Raw genomic sequence first — 25,096 nt, 5'->3', positions numbered from 1 at the left:
AGCGGGCGGAGACCCGGGCGTCGGCCAATGCGCCCCGCCGCCGGCCCCGCGCTCTGGCCCAGCCACAGCTGTCCCCCTCCCTGCCCCCTGAGCAGGCCGAGCCAGGTGAGGTCCAGGTGTGGGGTCGGCAGAGACGGCCCACGCGGAGAGCACGGCCCTGACTCCGTTCTTTCTGTGCACACAGGTCCCCTGCCTGCCTTTGGACACGTGCTGGTATGTGAGCTGGCCTTCCCGCTGACGTGTGCCCAGGAATCTGTCCCTCTGGGTCCTGCCACCCGGGCTCAAGCTGCCACACCTTTGTCTAAGCAGGGAGGCTGCCTGGGCAGCCAGGGTCTAAGTGTTTCAAATTTACCTGAGCAAGACGGTCTGGGTATCCAGGGTCCAGCTGCTACCCCTTTGCCTGAGCAGGGAGGCCTCTGGAATATACCAAGTGTGGCTGGAGCCCCCACACCCTTGCCTGAGGAGGAAGACCCCCCACCTGATCAGGGTCCAGCTACGACTCTACCTGATCAAGAAGGCTGCCCGGAAATCCCATTTACAGCTACTGCGCCTTTGCCTGAGCACAGAGGCCACGCGGACGCCCACGTTCCAACCAGCCCAGCTGTCCCCGGTCAGGGACGTGGTTCTGATGTCACGGTTTCAGCCACCACTGCCACCGTGCCCAAGAAGGAAGGCCACCAACGGGGCCAGAGCCCAACCAACACCCCGTTAACCAAGCAAGGAGGTTGCGGGGATGTTCAGTTCCCAGCTGCTGTGGTCGACCAAGCTGTCACCGCTTTGCTGACACACGGAAGCAGCCTGGGTCACCCGATCCCAGGCGACGCTCCCCTGCCCTTGCAGTGTGACCTCCCGGACATTCAGGTCCCGGGAACTTCACCTGTGCCTGCACATGGAGGCCACCTGAGCCGCCAGACCCCAGCCAGCGCCCCACTGCCTCTGCCCCAGGACCTCTCAGACATTCAGGTTCTGGGTACCTCACCTCCGCCTGCGCACGGAAGCTGTCTAGACCGTCAGATCCCAGTCGACACCCCACCGTCCTTGCCCCAGAACCCCAACGTTCCAGCTGCCACACCTTTGCCCCAGCGACAAGGCCTCGTGGACATCCAAGTCCAAGCCCTTCCGCCTTTGCCCAAGCAGGGAGGCCTCCCAGACACCCGGGGTCCATCTGCCGCACCTCTGCATCAGGAACAAAGCTTCACAGACCCCCACATCCAAAAACTTACACCTTGGGTGGAGCAGAAGAGCCTCACGAACATTCCTGTTCCAGCTGCAGCAGCTCTGCCTGAGCAGGAAGGCTCTCGGGACAGTCCGGGCCTGTTACCCACCCCGGCTCCGACCACCGTGGTCTTCTCCAAACCAGGAGGCCACCGGGGCTCTCATGTTGCCAGGTCCGAGTCTTCAGAGTCGACCCCACCCCACAGTCCCCCTCCTCCAACGCGTCAGCTCCTGGGTCCCAACGCAGCCGCCCTCTCCAGATACCTGGCAGCCTCGTACATCAGCCAGAGCCTGGCTCGGAGACAAGGGCCTGGGGGAGAAGCTGCCCCAGCCTCCCGGGGTCCCTGGTCCTCCTCTGCCCCCGCATCACGGGCACCTTCGCCACCACCCCAGCCTCAGCCCCCACCAGCCCCAGCCAGGAGGCTCAGCTATGCCACGACGGTCAACATCCACGTCGGGGGCGGGGGGCGGCTGCGGCCAGCCAAGGCCCAGGTCAGGTTAAACCATCCTGCTCTCTTGGCCCCCACCCAGGAATCTGTGGGCCTTCGTAGAGCCCAGGGAGCTCCTGATGCCCCTTTCCACATGTGAGCCACGGTATTGGGCTTCATGAAAAGCAAGGACTTCAACCAGATGCCACAGACCCTCAGAACGTCACCCCAAAGTCCAGACACTGAACAAAGGTGTAAAAATTGCCGCAGCTTTCCATCTCCTGGGATCTGCTTGGGCGAAAGGTCCTCACTTACCTGATTAACTCAACAGGGATGGGGCAACGGGATGTCATTAATATTTTGTTCGTTCATATTTTGAAGTTCTGTATCTTTTCCCATTCTGGAGGCGGTGGGGGAGGACAAGACTAATGAATGGGAAGGTCTGACGCAGCACACATCCATGGCTCTGAGAACTGGGTGGGGGGTCTGTGACTTTAAGCGTTACTGACAACCACCCACGGCAGTTTGGTGTCTGCTGTTTCAGAGAGTTTATGAGCTGCTTGAGGCCACCGTCCAGGAAAGCCAAGTTAAGCAGCTCTGTTCTGGGCAGACTTAGAAGTCCATTCCCTCAGGGATTCATCCCGTTCCTGCGTCTCACGTGCTCAGCCCTCCCTGTATCTATCGATCTGGTTGTCTCCAGCCCTCTCCTGCCCTTCTAACCTATCTCTTCCAACCTATATGGCCTGATCTGCTTGACCATCTCTAGCCTGTTCGTCCATCGCCCTACCCTTCCCCGTCTAGTATCCTAACACCAAGCCATTCTTCCATTTTCCCACCGGTTTTCTCCAATGAGCCCTCTCCATCCCTGCCTCATTTTCACCTCCACCAGCTCCTACGTCTCACTCACCCAGCCATCTAACCCACCGGGACAACCATCCAACGCTCTCTATCACCATCCCATCCCTCCTTAGATTATTTTGGGTCTTGGGTCTATAAAATTTCAGAGACCAGTCCATATGGACACCAGAGTGAATCGCTTTTGGGATTCTGGAAGTCTGTTCCACATCTGATTTCTCTTGGCAACCACTCCCCGTCGTCATGAATGTTCCAATTCTTGTGCCCACCTACACATACACACACTGGATCTCTTCACCCCCTTGCTCTAGTGTGGGGCCTCTGGAGTGCCTCAGCGTGGCCCCCACATCCCCCCCAAAAAGAAATTCCGGTCAAAGACAAAGACTTTTATGTTAGAACCCTCCTGCCCCCTCCCAGCAATGGCATGCCCAGCGAGCCGCCTAAGTTAAGCAGTTTCTTGGGGGAATACTAGCTTCGTTCATTGAACGCTAAACCTCATGCTTCAGCACAGTGTCTTATTTAATTCTCCCTGGAATTCCCTGTGGCAGTGTCCTAGCTGAGTTCAAGTCCTGACTTTTCCAGTTGGTGTAGAACCTTGGAGTCTGGGTTTTCTCAGTTGTACGAGGACAGTATCTGCCTTATAAGATCAGTGTACAGATTCAGTGAGCGTATCCTGGTTTCGCAAATGTATCTGAGCCTGACTCATCATGGTTCAAATAAGAGATCCTCCAACAGTCCCAACCTAAAGAATCAGAAGTTTTAACAACCAGGTCACAAGAAAAAAAGTGGAAATCTATGGCGTACTAACTGCATAGCACAGACATTAGTCATTCTGTGTGAACTCATTCACTCTGAATCCTCACAATATCCCTAAAAGGCACATGAAGGTTTCTTTTTTTTTGTTAAGTCTTTTTTTTATTATTTTTATTTTGACGAGCAGAGGAGGATCAGAGAATCTCAAGCAGCCTCCGCATTGCCGACACGAGGCTCAAACCCACGAACCAGGAGATCCGATCAATAGTCATGTGCTTACCCAAGTGAGCCACCCAGGCGCTGCGAGGATGGTTTTTGATCCTCACTGTAGAGAGGACATCGAGGCACAGAGAGAATAAGGGATCTGCCCAGACGCGTGGCTAAGGGGCAACGTTGGAACTCAAGTCCACACCGCTTCGCCCAGTCCATCCTCTGGGCTGCTGAGTGTCTATTTTGTACCAGGCCTGGTTCAAGAAGACCCTGACCTACCGGAAGGGGGCTTGCGGCCTAGTGCACCGGGTGCCCTTGGCGGTTCTTGGCAGAGTAAAGTATCCCACATAAGGCCCGGGTCAGTATTAGCTGCTGGCTTCTAGGATTTACTGGATGGTTACTGGGCCATGCAGTAGGGCCTGGGTCAACTCCATGCAGCCTCCCCAGGGTCAGGACGGAGGCTGGCCCTCCCCTCCTCCACCCCCCAGCTGCACATTCCCAGCTGAAGGAAAGTTCTCAGCCTGGCCTGGGCTCCCAGTGGCGCCGGAATTCCCGGTATTTGAGGAGGCGGCAGGGAGGGAGAAAGGGGCCGCCTACTCCAAAGCCTGAAGTGGGGAAGGAGAGGCGAGCCCTTAGCATTTCCAGATGCAAGATGCATCCCAGCTGTGCCTCTGGCAGGGAGCCAGGAGTCTTCTAAGGGGGTCTCCGAGCCCTGCAGAAAACCAGGGACCCCAGGGACCCCCCAACTCCATTACTCCCATCTGCCTGACTCCTACCTCTGCCTCCCAGCCCTGGCTCCGACGCCTCGCCAGTCCACTGCAGCCGGCCCACGGACAGCCCAGCCGAGCTACAGATCAGGCTCAGAGTGCAGGGGTAGTGGCCTCCTGCCCTCTTTGGGACACTTAGGTTAAAACCATCCAACCCCTTAACTACAGCTCCAATGCAAACCTGGGGAGCTGCAGCTGCTTCCTGCCACTAGGCCACTTACCTAAGAGTCAGACACCTGCCTGTCAGCACGCTCACTGGCACATCGAGTATACCTAACGCTTAGCCGGACACTTAGTTGGTGCCAATCAACCCCACCAGCCATCTATAAGAAACGCTATTTGCATATGCTCCCTGGACATCAGTGCTGTCCCGAGCGATTTTCCTCAACGACGGAAACGCTCTCTCATGTGTGCTGCCCAGTTTGGCAGTCGCACGGGACTACCGTATGGAGCGGGCAGATACCAAAAGGGCCAGTGAACAGTAAATGTCAAGATCCTTCTTTTATGAAAAGAATATGTTAAAACTTCCCCCTCTCCATCAGTGTCCAAATGCCGTATGAGGTTCTGGCCAGTACCCCAGCAGGGAGAGCAGTGGGGGACCCCGCCCCAGGAAAGGTTGGCTGCAAGGGCCAATAGGGGCAGAGATGCCCTTCCCACCCAATGAAGCTCATTAGCTTCCTGTAAAGACGGGGAGGAAAGGCCAAAAGTAACTTGAACCACAGGCAACACTTGTTTTCCCTAAACATACGCCAACGCTGTCCCATAGAACCTTCTTGCACGACGGAAATATGCTGTATAGCCCAGTGGTAGCCACGGAGAGCCTACCATTCGTTGGCTCTTACCACGTGGCAGACACAGTAAACGAACAAGTCCTCAGACCCACGTTCTGAGCCCTGTAAACACAGTTGCTACAATGAGTGTAATCGGGACTCGCTTTCAAGAGGCCACGGGGGCCCCTTCCCCAGGAGGCAGTGCTGACTTCCTGAAGGATGAAGCCAGTTAGAAGGAATGCCACCCCTCCCACATCTCAAGCCTATCTACCTGCAGGGTGGCATCAGGGAAGACTCCTTCCTAATCCAATCATGGTGCTACTTACTAGTTGACTTCAGGCCGCACTCTGGTTTCCCCTTTCTCTGGATTACTGTTCACTGACCTTACCCATGAACCCCACTATTCCCGGACATGCCATCAGCAAAAAGACTTTAAAAAAAAAAAACAAACAAACCCACCCACGAACACACCCCACATGACCAGTGGCCTAGAACACCCCACCTCCACTGTGCCCACACACTGGACGCTACGAGAAATGCAGGGAGACTGGGACTCAAGCTTGCCCCCACCCACCCACACTAACCCAGGAGTGGTGTCCTCCGAAAAGGCCGGAAAGCCTTATTTATAATCCAGACTGCCAGTGAGCTGGGCTGTTCCCCGTGTTTCTTTTAGTCAAAGACCCACCACAAAACAACCACAGCACAGTCCCTGAAACCTTAAGTCCCATGACAATTGTTTATTATAAAGGTGAACCCTGACCCTCACGGGAGGCTTATCGGTAGGATTTCTGGTAACGAGCACGGGCACCAGGACCGCCAAACTTTTTGGATTCGCAGCGCCGGGGATCAGCGACAAGCAGGGTCCGGTCGTACTGGATGAGGATGTCCTTGATCTCCTTCTTGGAAGCCTCATCCACGTCTGGGGACAAGAAGAGAGTGAAGACTGAGACAGCCACAGAAGCGCCCCCTGGTCTCTGGGGCTAAATGCCGGGGCTGGTCCTCCACTTGCCTGCCCCTCCCCCACCCCCACCAGATAGGAAGGAGCCATTCTCACTCACATTTCTGGTAATAGGCCACCAGGGCTTTGGAGATGGACTGGCGGATTGCTGTGAGGAAGACACAGGAGAGGGTGGATCAGCTTCGTGAAGACCCAAGAGTAGGGCTTTGCTCTCAGAGCCCCCTCCCACCCCGATGCCACGTTCCTGGGACTCACCGTAAATCTGGGCCACGTGACCACCCCCCTTCACTCGGACTCGGATGTCCACCCCAGCAAACCGCTCCTTGCCCAGAAGCAGAACGGGTTCCAGTAGCTGGAGGAACAAGGGACACAACAGGATTTTAGGGGCCAGGCTGCGCAGCCGAGCCACCTCACCAAGCACCCTACTTCTCTCTCTCCGAGTAGCTTCCACCACCGCCGACCTCTCTGCACGGCCAGGAGAGCAGGGACGCTTGGAGACAGACGACAGACCACTAAATGGAACCTGAGCAGGGCCCTCCTATGTGTGTCCCTCTGGGTCTCCGAGCCCCCGTCTCCAGGACTGGTTCTGGAACTTTCACTCCACAAGGAAAACCTCTACAGCCATCGAGCCTGCCTGGAACAGTGGAAAGCCACTCCCGGGCCAGATCAGGTGCTTTCTCTGGATCTCCCCCCTTGGGCTAGAGCCTCACATTTCCAAACCACAACTCTGCTACCTGTGCCCTGCGGCCCCCCAGCCAGCTCTACACCTTTAGGCGTTACTTTGTCTACTGCAGGTGTGAGGCCTCAGCTCACCGATTCCCGCCTGCCGCTGCCGATGCCAAGCCTGTACTGATCCTCCCACCCAGGTTCGAGCCAGAAGCCTTCTCTGGGGCTCCCCCATCCCAGCCCTGACTACTCTGGAGCAGGATCTGATGCTGAAACCAGTCTGCCTCCTTCACAGGACTAGGTGCTTTACAAGAGCAGGGCCTGGGGTCACCAGGGTCACTGCTGGGTCCTCGGCACTCAATACAGGTTACACAAACAGAACCTTCATAGAACTGACAATTGAGAAGAGCAAACCACGGTACTTGATAGTTGCTACACAGAAAGATGTCAGACACTATCGTATGGCATTCTAAGGCTGCAACACATATTATCCTTCACATTTACAAGTGACAGACTTTGATCACTACGCTGTACCCCAGAAACTAACAAAGCGCTGCGTGTCAACTACACGAAAATTAAAAAATTAAATTAGAGGGCGCCTGGGTGGCTCAGTCCATGGAGTGTCAGACTTTTGGGATCAGGTCATGATCTCAGTTCCGGAGTTTGAGCCCCACATCACACCCTCTCCTGTCAGGGCAAAGACTGCCTCAGATCTTCTGTCCCTCCCCCACTTGCACTCTCTCAAAAATAAGACATATTTTTAAAATGCCATTAAAAGTGAAATAAAAAGCAACAAAATTTAAGAAAGCAACAAATGCATTCTCCTACATGCCAAGAAATTTACCCCGAAAATCTAATTTCTCCTCACGACAGCCCTTCGAGGCAGAAATGATCCCCATTTTACGGATAACCCAAGGGAGAAAAAAAATGTTCTATCCCTCAAGTAACAAATAACACAGGTAAAAGAGGCAAAAATCTGACTCCACTCATCCCATTCGGAGTTGAAGGAACTGAGGCCAACACAGCAACAGGCAGGGAAGGAACCCCTTCCACGGCAAAGAACAACAAACCCAAATTCTGTTCCTGTCATTCCAATACCTTGTGAGCACCTACAATGTCTAAGTTCTATGTTTACTCCTATATTTAAAAAACAAATTAATTTTTGTTCTCAAGGAACGCATGTACTCTACCAGTGAAAACAAAAGTTAGGTTGTAAACAGGATACACGACCGCCGCCCGCCCCCGTCAACTTAAAGAAATCAGGCCGCACAAACTACCCTTACCACTGCGTCCCCAACTGTCCAACTGGGCTTCCAAATATCCCCGTTTCGAAAACACCCACTTAAACTACGGCATCCACGTTTCCACTCCCAATACACTATCCGAAACCTCTGAAAACCGAAAACAGCTCCATCTCCAAATGACCCGTTTTCTCTGTCCCCAACACCACCCAGGAGTGGTGTCCTCCCAAAACGCTGGAAAGCCTTATAATCCAGACTGGCAGTGGGATGGGCTGTTCCCTGCATTTCTTTTAGTCAAAGACCCACCACAAAACGACCACAGCACAGTCTTTGAAATTTTAAGTCCCATGAACATCCTATTGTTGATACCAGATCCCTCGGCCTCCCAAGATCAATTCCAGGAATCCACTGAATCCACTGAAACATAACATCTCTCTCCAGAGCCCCCCAATCAACCCAAACGCCCACCCTCAATCCCCTCACCTTGTATTGCAGCGTGCGCGGCTCGATCATCTCCAGGGGCCGTCCATTCACCTTGATGAGGCCGTTGCCCCGTTTGCAGTGCGCCACGGCTGTGGCCGTCTTCTGTGGGAAGCGAGGGAGAACACAGCGGGGCCACGTGAGCTTCGGCCCCCGACTCCCGTGTTGACCCCAGGACCCTGCCCGCAGGCCTCTGCAGACCCTGGCCTCCCACCGCCCCTCTCATCCGGCGCCCGGCCCACCTTGCGTCCGAAGACCTGCACAGACTGCAAAGGACCCTTGGACGGCATAGCTGCGAACGTAGACAAGAGCTCCTCACCGCGCGGCGCTGCAACCGGAAAAGGAAAATGCGGGGCCACCCCGGCCGCTTTTCAGGGTCTGCGCAGGCGCCTTCGGTGCTGCGTCGCGACGGGAGTGAGCTTTACGGCTCACAGCTTTACGGCGGGACTTAGGGTTAGCGGCGGGAAGGTGGGACCCCTGAGCGGAGGAGGCGGGACCTGTGAGTGGAAGGGGCGGGGCCTGAAGTGTGCCGGGTGCAATTGCGGAAGAAGGGCGGGGACTGTCTGTGTTCATATTCTCGGTCTCCATTGGTGGCCGCCGGTTTATTTGCATTTCGGCTCTTTAATAATCTCCCTCAACGTTCTCCACCCAAAATCTCGATTTTCACCCTCTTCTGAAGACGGTTCTTCTTAGCCGCTCATCTCAAGCATTCTTCCTCCCCTGTAGACTCTATCCGGCCATCTAGACATTCTTCTCCCCAAATCCTCCTCCATCAGAATCTCACCTACAGAATTTACACCAGGAAATCTGTCAGGATTCCCAGGTTCAGGATTCAGAACGCACCTCCTTCGTGGGTTCTCTCCCAGAATCTTTTTAATCCCTTTAGAGCCCTTCCTCCAGAATCTACCTTTCACTAGGATTTCCTTCTTTTAGAGTCTCCGCCTCCCAGAATCCCCCTCTTTCCCTGAATATTCCTCCACTTAAGAGCCCCAGAATCTCCCACTGACCGCAATCCACTTTTCTGAGAACAACCCCGACAGAATCCCCTTTCACAAATGTTCTCTCCCTTTCAGAGCCGCCTCCTTCGAGAATGGACCTTTCCCAAGAATTCCGTTTCCTTCAGAGCTTTCTCTAACCAACAACTGCCTCCCCTGAATTTTCCTCTCCTAGGGGCGCCTGGGTGGCTCAGTAGGTTAAGCGTTCGGCTCAGGTCATGATCTCACGGTGTGTGGGTTCGAGCCCTGCGTCGGGCTCTGTGCGTACAGCTAGCTCAGAGCCTGGTGACCCTTCCCTGCTCATGCTGCTTCTCTCTCTCTCTGTCTCCCTGAAATCAAACATTAAAAAAAAAAAAAGAATTCTCCTCTCCTCGAATTCTCCACTCCTTAGAGACTGTCCCTCCAGAAACCCCTTCTTCAGGGTCTCTACCCTAGAATCCCTCTTTCTCAGGGGTCCTTCAAATCATCTCTTTGCTCTCACCCCCAAATCACCAGCTCTCCAGGCTCCTCCCGCATAGAATTCTCCATCCCCAGTCCCCCCAATCCCGTTTTAGGACTCTTAGGATTAGTTTCCCCTTGGCTCTCCCACACTCAGGATACTCCTTTCCCAGTCAAAAGGGTTCTCTTTCAGGACTGCAGAGAGCCCACAGTTTCTTCAGTGTCTCTGGCAGCAGAGGCCAAGGTTCAAAGTTCTAAGGGGTGTGGTCAACTCACCTGGTGCCTGGAGAGGAGTGGAGGTTGGTAGGTGGGTCTGTGGCAGGAAGGAGTCCTGCCCAGAGTCCAGCTCCAAAAGAGTGAGAGAGGGTAGAGGTGAAAGAAGGGAGCACCCAGCGGCTAGAGAGGCACACATGAAGGAGAAAGACAAAGAAGGGGCCAAAAGAGAAGAGGAGAAAGAAGATACACCCAGGGTCAATTACAGATGGACCCAGAAAACACAAGTGACGGCAATTCGGAGGCAGAGAGGCCAGCCCTCAGAGAAAGAAGACAGACAGGTACAGGCAAGCATGGAGATTTCAAGATATTTGAAATATGGAAATACAGTAGTTGATACAGAAATAGAAATAGAGGGGCACTGGGTAGCTCAGTCGGTTGAGTGTCCAACATCAGCTCAGGTCATGATTTCACGATTCCTGAGTTTGAGCTCTCTATCAAGCTTGTGGCCATCAGTGCAGAACCCACTTCAGATTCTCTGTCCCCCACCCCCGTCTCATATTCTCTCTCTTTCTCTCTCTCAGAAATGAATAAATATTTATTTAAAAAAGAAAAGGAGGGGCGCCTGGGCGGCTCTGTCAGTTGGGCGTTCGACTTCAGTTCAGGGCATGATCTCACGGTTCACAAGTTCAAGCCCTGAGTTGGGCTCTGTGCTGACAGCTCGGAGCCTGGAGCCTGCTTCGGATTCTGTGTCTCCCTCTCTCTGCCCCTCCTCTGCTCTGTCTCTCTCTCAAAATATAAACATTTAAAAAAATGAATAAATAAAAAAATAAAAAGGAAACAAGAAATAAAAGTAGAAAGGAGAGCAAAGACCCCCAAATACACACCTGCAAACATATCTAAAGTGTAACAGGGGTGTTTTCCACTGAGAAGACGGGCCACAGGATTCACCCGCACTCACACACTGTCCTGTCTTATGGATCTTTGTGGGGAGGGTGGGGGCGGGGACCAGTACTTCCAAACCCTCCACTCTCTCTAGGCTGATCCTCACACCCTTACTGAGTCTTATATCTTCCTGTGGAGGGGTGGGAGTGGGGGAGAGGTGTCAGGGAGCCCTCTGACCTGGACCCCGCCTACTCTAGGGTCACTATCTTCCCTGGACTGTTGGAGAACATTCCCTGAGTATCAGTGGGTTGACTGGAGCTGGACAGGAAGGCAGCAGGACACTTCAGTGTCTTCCACTGTCTTCCATTTTATTCTGTCTCTCTGTATTTTTTAAGTTTATTTTTTTTATTTTGAGAGAGAGCGTCTGTGTGCATGTGCATGGGGGGGACTGAGAGAGAGAGAGAGAGAGAGAGAGAGAGAGAGAGAATCCCAAGCAGGTTCCAAGCTTGTCAGCATAGAGCCCAACATAGGCTCTATCCCATGAACTGTGAGATCATGACCTGAGCTAAAACCAAGAGCCAGACACGTAACTGACAGAACCACTCAAGTGCCCCTGTACTTCTTGCTTCCAGGACCCTGGGCTGGGACCAGAAAAGACCTGGGGGGTGAGCAGGGTGCCCACGTGGCCTCTCTGGACCATCCTTCTGCTGGTACGGCCCTTGGGAGGCCTAGGATCACCCCTCTGCCCTCGGGAGCCTTTCTACTTCCTTGTTGCCATCATGAAGATGCTGGTGAGGAAGACGGAGGGGAGAGCCAGCAGACAGGCAGGGAGGGGGTGGGGTGCGGGGCACGTCTGAGGAACGGTTAGGCGCTCCCCTCCAAGATCTGATTCTCCTCCCTACCCCAAATTGTAGGGAAACAAAAATGATGGCACTCTCTACACCCCAGATGATCTCTCGGTGAGTATTTCACTAGCTCTTTACTTGAAGTTGGAAGTTTAGGGAAAATCCGCTAGGCTCCAAACACACATACATTTGGGGCGGGAGGTAGCGGGCTGGTGTTCTGGCTGTCCAGCTGCTGACCGAGCTCCCTGCCATCACAAATATATTTTGTCCACTGCTGTCTCCCACACCTAGAACACCAGCTGACACCTAACAACAGATAATGAGGGTGATAGCGACACTTTAATAGTGCTTACTTGGCCAGGTACTGGCCTAAACACCTTAAATATATTAGCTTACTTAGGGGCGCCTGGGTGGCTCAGTCGGTTAAATGTCCGACTTCGGCTTAGGTCATGATCTCACGGTTTCTGGGTCCGAGTCCTGCGTCGGGCTCTGTGCTGACAGCTTGGAGCCTGGAGCCTGCTTCGGATTCTGTGTCTCCCTCTCTGTCTCTGCCCCTCCCCCACCATTCTCTGTCTCTCAAGAAAGAACAGAACATTTAAAAAAAACGAAAAACAATACATTAAAAAAAGAGAAAAATGAAAACAACATTTCTTAAAACACGTCCAAGTGCTGATTTTGTCAGAACAAGATACTTCACTGCCATCTACCAGAAATTGACAAAAATATCCAGGATGTGGATACCGCCCTTCTTGTGGGGTCCTTGTGCAGTGTACATTCTTAACATCCATACATGGTGGCCCTATCTGCCTCATAGGGTCAGTGTGAAGACTGATGTGGGGCTCAAACCCACGAACCACAAGGTCATGACCTGAGTGGAAGTTGGAGGCTTAACCACCACCCAGTCATCCTGAGAAGTGTCATTTTCTAACTTACACAGGCACGGACAGTATAGGCTAGCATCAGCCCTGAAGGTGGGCATCATTCAGGGTTCCGTTTTACAGATGAGGAAACTGAGGCCCCAAGAGGTGACGGGGCTTATGCCAGGACATACTTCAGAAACCCGGGCTTGGGGATTTGGGATCAGACCCTTCCCCAGAGACACTCAGCCACTCTCTCCCTGCAGGTGTGTCCTGCTGAGACACTGGGCTGCTTTCGGCTGGAGCTGTCTGTGATCCAGTTTGAAGAGGGCCCATCCGTCGGGATTGCTGTGTTCCGGCTACAGCGTCTGCTGGATGCGCTGGGGGCCCGGCTGTGGGTGACTGGCCAGGGTCCTTGTCCACCCTGTGAAGGACATCCCCAGCGACCCGTCCCCCTCTTTCTGGCCAAACTATTGGAGTTATTACAGGGGGCTTGTGCTCGGCGCCTGTCCTCAGCATGAGCCTGGGGGGACACAGACCCCTTGGTACTGCCGGAGGGGCTTGGGGGGGAGAGATGGGAGCCTTGGTCTCCAGCCCCAGCTGCCCATCCTAAGCCTTCTCCTACTAAGCCAGAGGACCCCATCTGGAGCCCATGGAGCCAAGGGGAAGAGTGGAGGAAAATAAGATCTGAAGCCTGAAGTCTCAGACCTACTGGGGTAAGGGGTTGGGTAAATTGGTCCCCAGCTGCCCCTGGTCTCCATCTGAGGCACTCCCTCCTCTCTCCTCTTCCAGGAGGGGACAAGCATCGCGCAGGTGTCTTCCACCCTCATCCCACCCTAGAGGACAGGGAGAGTCTTGAGCCTCATGTCCCTGGTGGCAAATAATTACCCTCTGGAGAGCTTCTCGAGGAATACTGACGGCTAGGCTAGATCTTGAACACTAGGCTAGATCTTGATCATCGGTCTCTGCCGGATCCTGAACATCTATAGTTTTAAAATCAACTTTATTGATGTGTAACTTACGTACAGTAAAAAGCATACATTTTAAACATACATTTCAATGCGTTCTGACAAACGTAGACACACAGCCATATTTCCATCATCGCCAAAGCATCCCTCATGCCCCTTCCCCAATCTTCACCTCGTCATAGACCTCCACTAATCAGTTTCCTGTCTGTATAGAATTAGTTTTGCTGCCTCTAGAGATTCACATGAATGGAATTGTACTGTTCATAGTCTAGTGTCTGCCTTCTTTCACTCAGCACGATGTTTTTGAGATTCATTCAAATGCGTATCAGCAGTGTGTTACTATTCCATTGTATAGATGCACCCTAATTTGTTTATCATTACGTTGTTCCCATTTTGGGACTAACACACATTTCTCTTCCATCTTCTTACATATTTTTGAAAATTATTTTTTTTAATGTTTTATTTATTTCTGAGAGAGAGAGAGAAAGGGAGAGAGAGAGAGCGCGCAGGGGAGGGGCAGAGAGAGAGAGGGAGATACAGAATCTGAAACAGGCTCCAGGCTCTGAGCTATCAGCAGAGAGTCTGATGCGGGGCTCGAACCCATGAAATGTGAGATCATGACCTAAGCTGAAGTCGGACGCTTAACCGACTGAGCCACCCAAGCGCCTCTCTTCTTACATATTCTTTTGTAGTGGTAGGGTTGGGGGTTGAGAACCACTGACACACTAAGGAAGAACTTTCTATGGGGAGAATATTACTGCTCCCTCACTTTACTGGAGTAAAGTGCTGCTTTCTGCAGCAGTGTCAATAGGCATTTTACATGTGGGTCCTATTTTATTTTATTTCAAAAAAATTTTTTAATGTTTATTTTTGAGGGAGAGACAGAGAGTGAGCAGGCAAGGGGCAGAGAGAGGAGACAGAATCTGATTCAGGCTCCAGGCTCCAAGCTGTCAGTATAGAGCCCAACATGGGGCTTGAACTCATGAATGGCGAGATCATGACCTTAGCCGGAGGCTTAACCAACTGAGCCACCCAGGAGCCTCTGGATCCTATTTTTAAAAGCTGCTGTAGGGGCTCCTGGGTGGCTCAGTCCGTTAAGCGTCCGACTTTGGCTCAGGTCATGATCTCACGGTTCGTGGGTTTGAGCCCCACGTCGGGCTCTGTGCTGGCAGCTAGCCCAGAACCTGGAGTCTACTTCAGATTCTGTGTCTCCCTATCTCTCTGACCCTTCCCTGCTTATGCTGTCTCTCTCTCTCAGAAATAAATTAAAAAACACATACACACACACACACACAAAACATTAAAGAGCTGCTGTTTAAAATAATCAAACTTGGGGGGACCTGTGTTGCTCAGTTGGTTGAGCATCCAACTCTTGATCTCAGGGTCAGGAGTTCAAGCTCTGCATTAGGCTCTACTAGACGGATGAAGCCTATTATTATTAAATACGTATAAACATATGAGTACCAAGCTCATAGAAGGGAAAACATTTTTATAGAGTGAAAATCCCCTCCCTAGTCTGTCTTGGGTTCAGTCTGAGATTGTTGAATCAGGGAGTGTGTGCTTATACAGACACACCAGTGACATATTCATTCCCTGATAAGTTGTTTTGTGAGCCCGCTGTTGGCCTGACCACACCATCTTACCCTGTAACTAGGTGCATATTAAATTGCTGTAAAGTTAATCCAGGTGTCTCGATGCTTATGCAAGAAATTTTAGCAATGTGTTTTAAAAGTTTCTTATTTTTTTCCCTCTTCATCAAGTTAATTTTTCTCATCTCTGTCTCATCATACCTGGTCCTTTGCTATCTGTCTGACAAATAATTACTAATATGTAAATTCATATTGATTTACACTTCGGGATTTGTAAAGAAAAACAAGGTATTAAGGGTTATCCAAACTTGGGATGGAGTCTTAGGTCCGCCCCTATCCAGTTAGTTTATTTTTCTGAGCTTCAGTTTCTTTGTCGGCAAAATGGGGGTACTTACTTCCTAGGAATGTTTTAGAGGTAGGAGATGAAGTCTGATTTATTTGCTAACTCATTATTATTTGGTCACTCCCTGCCTCCTCACGGCTTGGCACACCACACTAGTAAATTCAGACACAAATTCCGGTTGGAAGTGCCAGCCCAGAAAAGGATCCCTCTTTGACCCTCCCAAGATGTCGACTCCATGCTCTACAGTGAGCCGGATTGCCACTTTCAAGATGGCGCCCTGGAAGTGCGTCACCGGGGACGGGCCCTGGAAATCTCGCGTTAAGGGAGGCTGACGGGTAGGTTCTCGCGAGAGGGCACGTCAGTCCCAGCCAGGCGTCGTGTGAACAGCTGCTGGTGCCGAAGGCTGAGGTGGAACCGGAGCGGTGAGGGGTGGGTCGGACGCCGAGGTGGCAGGACCAGGGGTCGCCGGGGTCTAGGGAGGCTTAGAGACCGGATTCCGGGACACGGAAGGCGCAGCAGGTAGCTTAAGGGGTAGCCTTTCGGGCTCACGCTTGCCAGAACCAGGCTGCCGGAAGTGCGCTAAGGGATTTTTCTTCTCCCCGGGAACCGGCGGGGAAACTGAGGCAGGGGTGGGGCTCCTGTTTGGGGGGCGCACTGAGGCCGCCGTCTTTTCCTGCAAGAGCAGAAGATGTCGGACAGTGAGGACAGTAACTTCTCCGAGGAGGAGGACAGCGAGCGCAGCAGTGACGGCGAGGAGGCCGAGGTGTGTGGCCGGGACGTTGTGGGGAGGAGGTATTGCGCCTGGGGACAGAAAGGCCCCTGTGGGAGCTCGGAGGGGATCAGAACGAGCTCTGGCCTTTGAGAGCCTCCAGATTGTTGGTAGTGACAGAGACGTAGGCAAGCCGAAGTCAAGCAGAAGGGCAGGTGCCAGAGGCCAGGGATGCTCCGAGTGCAGTGAAATAAGTGATGTGTTGAATCTTTTTAAAAACGTTTATCCATGTTTGAGAGAAAGAGAGAGAGTGACCACGAGTTGGGGAGGCTTAACCTCAGTTAAGCCGGAGTCAGAGGCTTAACCGACTGAGCCACCCAGGAGCCCCGCCAGCGATGTATTTAAAGGACCTAGCATGTTGGAAGCACCCTGTTAGCTTTTATTTTGGGGTGTGCTCAGTCATTTCAGAAATATAGTTGCAGTGTCTGCTGCGTAACCAGGCACAATTCTTTGCCCTTGGGTCACACCAGTAAACAAAACAAAGCTTTGAAAGTCTTTGGCCCTGTGAACATGAACAAACATGACTGATCAGCAGAAAGTACTTTGGAGAAAAGTAGAGAAGGGGAATGGGGCGCCCTGGTCGGTTTTAAATAGGGTGAGTCTGAGAGAGCCATACTTGAAAAAAGACGTGTTGGAGGTGAGAGAGTGAGTCACTTGCAGAGGAAAAGTGTTCCAGTGAGGGGGATCAGCAAGTGCAAAATTGGGAGCAGGTCTGCGTGTTCAAGAAGTAACGAGGAGTCAGGTTTGGCTGGATCAGAGTGAGTGCAACAGGGAAGTGACAGGTGCCAGATCACACAGGATGTTGAAGGCTCTGGTGAGGAATTTGTCCTGATTGAGTGTGACAGAGCCTTGTGATTTGGTGTTTTAAAAGGATCATTGTTTCAGGAACCAAATAAACATTTCCTGGGACAGAATTGATTTTTTTAAATGTTTTATTTATTTCTGAGAGAGAGAGAGAGACAGCATGAGCAGGAGAGGGTCAGATGGACAGGGAGACACAGAATCTGAAACAGGCTCCAGGCTCTGAGCTAGCTGTCAGCACAGCCCGACGCGGGGCTCGAAGCCACGAGCCGTGAGATCATGACCTGAGCCGAAGTCGGATGCTTAACCGACTGAGCCACCCAGGCGCCCCCAGAATTGATTTTAAATAGCCTCTTATTAGCTCTTTTCCTCTTCTGTTTATTTTGAACTTATTTATTGGGCACACGAATGTTTGAGCATCTGCAACTGCGTTCCAGATTCTTCCCAGGTGTTGGAAAGAGTGGAGCAAGGCACATTTTTGCTTTCAGGGAGTTTATGCTTAGGAGGCAACAGTTACAAGCTAACAGAGATGACTGGATGATTATAGGTGCCTCCTTTAGCCTGCAGAAACGTAAATCAATGTTTTAAGGTAGTTGCCAACACTTGCAAGGGTGATTTCGTGTAAAAATCCTGACTTCCTGCTTTTCTGGGCAAGTTAGAGGAGCCCGCAAGCAGCTCTTTGCTCAAGAAGTGGCAGCCTGCTTTAAAATGGGGAATTTTCTCCAATGCCTGGGATATATCAGTTGCCATTTGTCATGATGCCTGCCTTGTGGCTGATTTAGGTAGAAGAAAGTTTTACTTGTGTTCTAGGGACCATCAGGTAGATGGAAAATGTCACGAGTTTCCTTTGAGCTGCCCCTCCCCTCCGTATTTTAGTTTTCTGCCTGCCCTCCGTAGGCATTCGATGGTCAATCCTTGTGCCTTCTGGGGAGCCCTCAGCTTCCAGTGAAGAGTCGGAAGAATCGAGAAGCCATGGTGACGGTGAGGCAAGTGGGAGGATGCTAGGAAGTGTTTTTGCTTCAAGCAGCAGCACTGCGTTCTCGCTCTCTGTGACTCTTGGCTTCGAGGCCCTTTGCTTGTGGTGAAAGGCCGGTGGGAATGAGACCAGGATCCCTGGGTCCTTTTCCTGGCTGGGACATCGGGTGTGCTCCGTGCAAATCTCACTTCCCCAACGCCACACCAGGCTCCTGAGTCACCTGCTCCCTTGCCTCCTGTCACTAGATGAGGCAGGAGAACAGTGAGAGGCCAGCCTGAGATAGGACTGGGTGGGCTTTTCGGGCAGCCAAAGGCGAGCATGGGCCTTGAAGGGCCAGGCCCTGTGTGTAGAAGGCTGGGATGGCGGATGATGGGCCACTGTTGGGGGAATCAGCTGTTTCACCGTTCTCAGCCGCAGTAGCCTGCCCGTTCATTCATTCAGCAAGTATGCCCGTCAGGTTGGGGTCACAGGCTCCCTCACGGTGCTCTCTGTCCTGGAGTGGAGATGGTTTTATAAACCAGTGGTTCGTTCAGGGGATGCTGAGAGGATAGACGGTGTAAGAGCACGTTCGAGCCCCAAGATAACACAGAGATGGTAGTGGGAGCTCTCTCCTCGGGGACCAGGGAGCCAGGTTTGGAAAAAGGCTTTGTTGGGACTGAGCCAGGGGAATGATGACAAGGTTCCTTGAAATCAGGCTGTGGTCCTGTTGTAGTTTGAGTTGTTCAAAGGTGGGACCTTGTGGATGAGTCCAGACTATGTACTGAACAAACGTTTAAGTTGTCTTCTGTTCTCATCTCTGGACTGGGTAGTGTTGGGGACCCAGCAGTGCCTGAGATAGCCTGGGCCCTGCTCTTAGGGAGCTCACAGTGGTCCGGGCTGTGATGGAGGAAGCTCAGAGGGTGTGGCTGACTTTGGTGGGATGGGGGGTAGGCATGACTTCCTATGAGGGGGAGTATATTGACTGAAGTATGAGTGAGAGGCAAAAGAGAGTGGCTTTTTTTGCAGAAGACCAGCACGGATGCCGAGTAGCACTGAGAGACCATGGATCGAGTGGTTCTGTGTGGCCAGGACTTAGCATTTGGAAGGAGAGGGAGAGACAGTGGGCAGAGTGTGCTTCTAGTGTAAGCTGTCAAGGAGCTCGTTCTTTACCTGAACGCAGTGGGGAGCCATGGCCATGTTTTAAGCAGGGGACCAAATGATCAGTTTCATGTTTTAGATCACAAATTTTTTTAATGTTTTTACTTATTTTTGAGAGGTGAGGAGGGACAGAGAGAGAGGTAGACAAGAATCTGAGGCAGGCTCCAGGCTCTGAGCTGTCAGCACGGGGCTGGATGCAGGGCTCGAACTTGTGAAGTGAGATCTTGACCTGAGCCAAACTCAGACGCTTAACCAACTGAGCCACCCAGGCGCCCCTCAATCATAATTTAGTTTCTCCAGTCTGCGCGATGCGTTCCAGGCGGGGGGTGATGAGAGGTGGTTTTGGGTGGGATAAGGACACGACCTTAAGCCCCAGTGAGCCATTCTCAAGGAAGTTATTTCCTTTTAAGTTGCATGTCCTGTCTTTTGACTGGGTCACGGAGAAAGCTTCACTTTGGTGCTACTGTGTCTCGAATACTTCTCTGTAATTTGCTCGCCTCCGTGTTTATCAGGGAGGAACAAGCTTTTGGCTTAGAGCCTGCAGCAGGCAACAGTATCACGCTAGAGCTTAATAATATTGTTTTGCTTTTATCTCTGTGGTTAGTTTTTACTTGCAACAAGCTAACTTTAAAAATCTTTTTTTTTCTGAAATAGTTCAAAATAAGGAAGTTTCTTAAGTAAAAATGTGAGTGAATTAAAAATATCAGATAAACGGGTTGTATTGACATGAACTTGGCAAGAAGACATGAAGTTAGGAAAAGATTGAAGTTTGGGGAACACTGTTTTGTCTGGACCATTTCCTTTTGTGACTGGTTTGGAGGCCAAGAGACCAGAAAGGAGGCTGGGCAAGGGGCTAGGTTTTAGAGGGCAGTGTTCTGGCCTAGGCTAGGGCCTCTAGGGATGGGGGGGAAGGGGCAGCTTGGAGGGACGGTGTTCCAAAAGCAGAAATGTCAAGAGTTTGGTGCCTGATGGGAGCTAGAGGGAGCTAGCACAGGTCTAGGGGAAGACGTTGTCAGTGTGGGGACACGCTGGGCATGAAAGGTTCAAAAGACATCTCGGGGAGGCATCTGTGGAGGCTGCTGACATATGGGGGGGCCTCTAGTTCAGGAAGCAAGTGGGGCGCTGGAGACAGATGGGGCATCACCTGCAGAGACAGGAACTGGGACTAGAAGGTGAAGTGGCCCAGGGGGAGAGTGTATGCAGGGAGAAGCAGAGTGGGCCCTTGGCTGACCCCTGGGGGCTGAAGCCAGCCCTTGGGGGTGAGCAGAGGAAGAGGGGCCTGCAGAGGATCTGCCAGAGAAATTGGAGAAAAGCCAGGAGAATGTGATGTGACAGGTGCCAAGGGAAGAGCATTTCTCTCGGGAGGGAGCAGCCAGTGGTGTGAAGTGTCCTGTAGGTAAAGACTAAGGATGGTCCTTGGAATTAGCAACAAGAGGCAGGCAGTGACCTTGGGGAGCAGTGTAGACTGGCACTGGAGATCTAGGAATCATTGTCACAGAGATACCCACCAGCCGAGAGAGAGGATGAGATGGCGTGAGGGGTTGTAGAGTGGAAAGAGATGAGGGCCACTGACCAACGTCATGGAGCTAAAACGTTTATGGGCCAGGTGGAGGCCAGCAAGGAGGTCTAGACGAGCCGGGAGTGTGGGTCCGCTCCCAGGTACTGGTAGACCCGATGGCGGTGCTATCACTGAGTTAGGATGGCGCCCAGAGAGGCTGGGCTGGAAGGGAGGGTAGGCGGAGCAGAGGGGCGTATGACTAGCCAGGCAGAGCCAAGGTCGCATTTGGGGTTGGGGACCTTGGTGTCTGGATTTTGGGGTACAGAACCCTGGTGCCCCAACCTTTTGTGACCCTGCAGGTAGAAGAAGAGCGGCGGAGTGTAGCAGGCAGTGAGAAGGAGGAAGAGCCCGAGGAAGAAGAGGAGGAGGAAGAGGAGGAAGAATATGATGAGGAAGAGGAAGAGGAAGATGATGACCGGCCTCCCAAGAAACCCCGCCATGGCGGCTTCATCCTGGACGAGGCTGGTATGTCACAGGCCTGGCGAGTGCTGCGCGTCGGCCGCACTTCCACTCTTGGTTCTATCTCTTGAATGAATTTTTTCAAAAAGTTTTTCTTTTGGTAAATGTCGAGCACGCGCCATAGTAGGTAGCGTGTGGGACCTCCATGCCCCATCACCTGTGTCCACACTTAGCAGCTCAGTGCCGCTTTTGTTTTGCTGCATCCTCCTCATTCCCGCCCCAGATTGGACGATGTCGAGGCAAACCCCAAATAAGTAATTTTACCCCGGAATATTTCTTTGTACGTTCCCAAAACAGCAATCCTATTAAAACAGTCATGGTAGTAGTATCATCCATTAAAACACTGAAATCTGTGCTTGTCCGGGAAAGCTCAGACGATCTCGATGTAGGCAGGACAGGGTAGTGGAGGCCGACAGGCCTGGGTCCCCTGTGGCCTGGCTCCGCTCTCTCCTCCATGTGGCCCTGGGTGAGTTGCTGTCGGTTTTTCGAAGAAAGTTTTCTGAACGATTTAAGCGCTCGTGCTATCATCATCGTCATCTGTGAAATACCCATTTGTTTCCCAATGGCCGCTTAGTATTTTTCCCATAATCTGTTTTATTTAACCAGCCTCTTGTTGGACATTGAGGTTTGTTTGTGTTTTTCACTGTTACAAGCAGCACCGCTGGGAACACTTTCATACCTGTTCAAACACATACACACAAGGTATTGCCTAGACCAGGGGTTCTAAACTTCTTTGTGCTGTGGCTCCTTTGGCATCTGGTGAAGCCTGTGGACCCCTTAGAATTGTGTTCTGAAATGTTTAAGGGAAAAATACATAGGATTCCAGAGAGAACAGTTATACCGAAATACAGTAGCTACATACTCAAAGAACACATGTGTTTCACTAGGGATGCACTGAAATAGCAAGATGTAGTGGGGGGTCTGATAAGAATCTAATTTTGAAGTAGCAATGAGTCCAAATGATATTTTGAGATATTTTCAGCGATATGAGGTGCTATGAAAATATTAGAGTTTTTTTTTGTTTTTTGTTTTGTTTTTTTGAGGGAGAGAGGGGGAGAAAGCGGGATGAGCAGGGGAGGGGTAGAGAGAGGGGTACAGAGGATCCAAAGTGGGCCCTGAGCTGTCAGCACAGAGCCCGACGTGGGGCTTGAACTCATGAACCGTGAGATCATGACCTGAGCCAAAGTTGGACGCTTAACCAACTGAGCCACCCAGATGCCCCTGAAGATGTGCTATTTTATCTGACATGGACCCCGAAGATTTTCTACATGGCAAATCCCTCCCTGTAGGTCATATTGCTGGCAAAGGGAATGTATATGATTTTAAAGCCTTTTGATGTCTGTGGCCAAATACCGGTCCCTGAAAAGGTCGTACCAGATACTCCCTCGAGCCATATGGGAGAGGGCTTGTTCCCCACATGCACGTGAGGGAGAGCTACTTGGAATCCCATCCTCCCTTTTCCTCGGAGCCTCTTACCTGAGGAAAAACCAGGGAGCAGAGGGGTAGAAATGCTCAGAACACGCCTGTTCTTGGAGAGCTTTGGCCCTTTTCCTCACGGCTGAGGGGAGGGAGGAAAGATCTTAGAGAAAAGATCTTAGGTAGCAGAAGTGCCCAGATCAAGAGAATGGATAAATGCCATGTGACATGGACGTGGACTGCTGGGGACAGCCGTGTGTTTTCTGGGGTGTCATTGGGCACTGCCTGGGGGAAGGCTGCGCGGCAGGGCCCATTGATGGTTAACATGTAGGGACCCTTTGATCTAGCAGTTCTTTTTTAGGAGTTCATCTGACAATTAAACTCAAATAGGTACGTAAAGATATGAGGTCACAGATAGTTGCTGCAGTCCTGTTTGCCGTTGTAAGTGTTTGGTGACCTAAGTGTCCATTGATGGTAAGGGCCTGGTAAAACGAGTTACCGGGCAGATAGTCAGATAATAGCAAATGAAGCCTGTGCAGCTACAAAAGAGTTCCAAGCTGGTAGCATTGCTCAGAAAAAGAGGAAGGTACAAAACAGCATGTTAAAAAGTTGCACTGGGAAAAAAACTGGGGCAGGTGTGGGGGGTTATGTACATTTCTTCTTTATGTGCCGATTATTTCTGGACAAGAAACTGGTCATAGAATTGCCTCTGGGAAAGGGGACTGAGCTAGTGGGGGTTGGAAACGGGAGGGAGACTTACCTGTACCCGTACATCCTCTGAACACTTTGGAGTTTTTCATCGTGTACAGGTATCACTATTCAGTTTTTAGTGTAACATTTCCTACGTACAAAAGAGGATATGTAATGTCATGAAGAGATTAGGTGCAGGGGCCCCGGAGCCAGACGGTTCCTCAGGTACCAGCTGAGAGTCTTTGGGCCACTGAAGGCACCTCTCTGGGCCTCAGAGCCCTTACTTTACCATCGAAACAGTGGTGGCACGTCCTTCAGGGTTGCCAGGAGGGCGCAGTGAGGAATCTGTTGCAAGAACTGACAGCAGAGCAGGGCATACAGTACACTCGCCAAGCGTCAGTATTATAACCCTAAGGGAGCAGCAGCAAAACCAACAGGTCACGGATTGTGTCTTTTCATGGGGCCCCTGGTTGTCTCGGTTGAGTGTCTGACTTCGGCTCAGTTCATGATCTCGCTGTTTACAAGTTTGAGCCCCACATCCAGCTCTGTGCTGACAGCTCAGAGCCTGGATCCTGCTGCAGATTCGGTCTCCCTCTCTCTCTGCCCTTCCCCTGCTCACGCTATGTGTGTGTCTCTCAAAAATAAATAAACATTAATTTTTTTTTAACTGTATACTGGTTTTAATAGTTTGGAGGGAACTTTTCTGCTTGCTTAATTTGATCTGATTTTTTTCTTTTGAGAGTGAAAGAGAGTGCACGGGTGCAAGGGAGCACAGGGGAGGGGCAAAGAGAGGGAGAGAGAATCCCAGTATAGAGCCTGACACGGGGCTCGAACCCATGAACTAGGAGATCACGACTTAAGCCGAAATCAAGAGTTGGACGCTTAACTGACTGAGCCACCCAGCGCCCTGTCTGATTTTTTTTTTTTAGGTTTATTATATTTTTTTGATGCGTAGCATGGGCTTGAACTCACGACTCCAAGATCAAGAGTGACATGTTCTATCTACTGAGCCAGCCAGGCGTCCCCAGTCTGATTTTTGAAATGGATTCCCGGATGCGGTGGGGGGAGGGACGGCTTTTAGAGCCAGGTAGAGGCGGAGCCGCAACGGGGACCTGATCCTACGGCTTGAAGCAGCCCTGGGGCAGCGGGTGAGAGCCTCACCTGTCCAGGCCTCTTGAGTCCTGACCTGCAGGGTGGAGGGTTGTAGTGCCTGTCCCCCAGACATGCTTCCTGGGAGCCACCATCGCGAGGTCCCCTTTGCTGGAGCTGCCTCCCTGACCACATGGCTTTCTGGTTGCAGATGTGGACGACGAGTATGAGGATGAGGACCAGTGGGAGGACGGAGCAGAGGACATCCTAGAGAAAGGTGTGTGTGGGGCCCACCTCTGCAAGCCCACTTCGGGGTCTTGGGTCTTGAGAGCCCATCCCCACCCCCACGCCCTGCACCACCCCAACTCCCACCCTCCTCACCTCGCTTCTTTCTGTCGTTGCCAGAGAGACCAGCTCTGTACCCTTTTCCTTTTAGGCCCATGAGTTGGGGGGTGGGGGCTGTGGGTGGTGGGTGGTGTGGGAAGAGGACTCTGGGGTCCCAGGGCCCCCGTGAATCCCTTCTGGGGGTTGTAGGGTGGGTGGGCTCCGTCCCAAGATAACCCCCCACTTCCTGGGCCAGTGCCCCCACTTCCCTGTTATTTTCCGTTTTGTGCGCCTCATACATTTCGGCTTCTCCCCCAACCACCTGGTGCCTGGCCTTTACTTTTGATTTTCACCTTTCCTGTGTCCCTCCCTTCCCCTTCCCCCAACCCATTGGTTGATTT

At 52.0% G+C, this 25,096-nt stretch overlaps 4 protein-coding genes across 6 annotated transcripts in view; 3 read left to right on the top strand and 1 right to left on the bottom strand.

Moving 5' to 3' along the window:
* The window catches only part of PLEKHG2 (pleckstrin homology and RhoGEF domain containing G2), a 10,534-nt gene extending 8,407 nt beyond the window's left edge, over positions 1-2,127 (top strand). Inside the window, exons 20-21 of the mRNA XM_077773889.1 lie at positions 3-105; positions 185-2,127. Coding sequence (XP_077630015.1) covers positions 3-105; positions 185-1,803 — 1,722 coding nt within the window. The 3' untranslated portion in view covers positions 1,804-2,127. The remainder of the gene's footprint in view (positions 1-2; positions 106-184) is intronic.
* A 3,588-nt stretch (positions 2,128-5,715) lies between these two features.
* On the bottom strand, positions 5,716-8,695 carry RPS16 (ribosomal protein S16). The gene is made up of 5 exons (XM_077773907.1): positions 8,586-8,695; positions 8,347-8,448; positions 6,212-6,308; positions 6,057-6,104; positions 5,716-5,917 (listed from the first exon to the last, which is right to left on the bottom strand). Exons 1-5 carry the CDS (start codon positions 8,631-8,633, stop codon positions 5,772-5,774), a joined length of 441 nt encoding a protein of 146 aa, XP_077630033.1. The 5' UTR covers positions 8,634-8,695; the 3' UTR covers positions 5,716-5,771.
* Positions 8,696-10,104: 1,409 nt separating this feature from the next.
* LOC144239736 (uncharacterized) lies at positions 10,105-13,630 on the top strand. Its single transcript, XM_077773901.1, has 4 exons — positions 10,105-10,330; positions 11,507-11,665; positions 11,789-11,833; positions 12,843-13,630. Exons 1-4 carry the CDS (start codon positions 10,187-10,189, stop codon positions 13,095-13,097), a joined length of 603 nt encoding a protein of 200 aa, XP_077630027.1. The 5' UTR covers positions 10,105-10,186; the 3' UTR covers positions 13,098-13,630.
* Positions 13,631-15,841: 2,211 nt separating this feature from the next.
* The window catches only part of SUPT5H (SPT5 homolog, DSIF elongation factor subunit), a 26,816-nt gene continuing 17,561 nt past the window's right edge, over positions 15,842-25,096 (top strand). The window contains exons 1-4 of one of the 3 annotated variants that reach the window (XM_077773604.1): positions 15,842-15,905; positions 16,162-16,239; positions 21,017-21,182; positions 24,583-24,648. In XM_077773604.1, the coding sequence (XP_077629730.1) occupies positions 16,165-16,239; positions 21,017-21,182; positions 24,583-24,648 (307 nt within the window). In that variant the 5' untranslated portion in view covers positions 15,842-15,905; positions 16,162-16,164. Of the gene's footprint in view, positions 15,996-16,161; positions 16,240-21,016; positions 21,183-24,582; positions 24,649-25,096 lie in introns of all 3 variants that reach the window. The other 2 variants (XM_077773605.1, XM_077773606.1) reach the window with 2 other exon arrangements.

The sequence above is a fragment of the Crocuta crocuta genome, unplaced genomic scaffold (genome assembly GCF_008692635.1).
Source record: "Crocuta crocuta isolate KB4526 unplaced genomic scaffold, BGI_CrCroc_1.0 scaffold267, whole genome shotgun sequence".
Taxonomy (NCBI): Eukaryota; Metazoa; Chordata; class Mammalia; order Carnivora; family Hyaenidae; genus Crocuta; species Crocuta crocuta.
The sequence above is the reverse complement of the archived record's forward strand: the minus strand, read 5'-3'. Positions and strand labels throughout refer to the sequence as shown.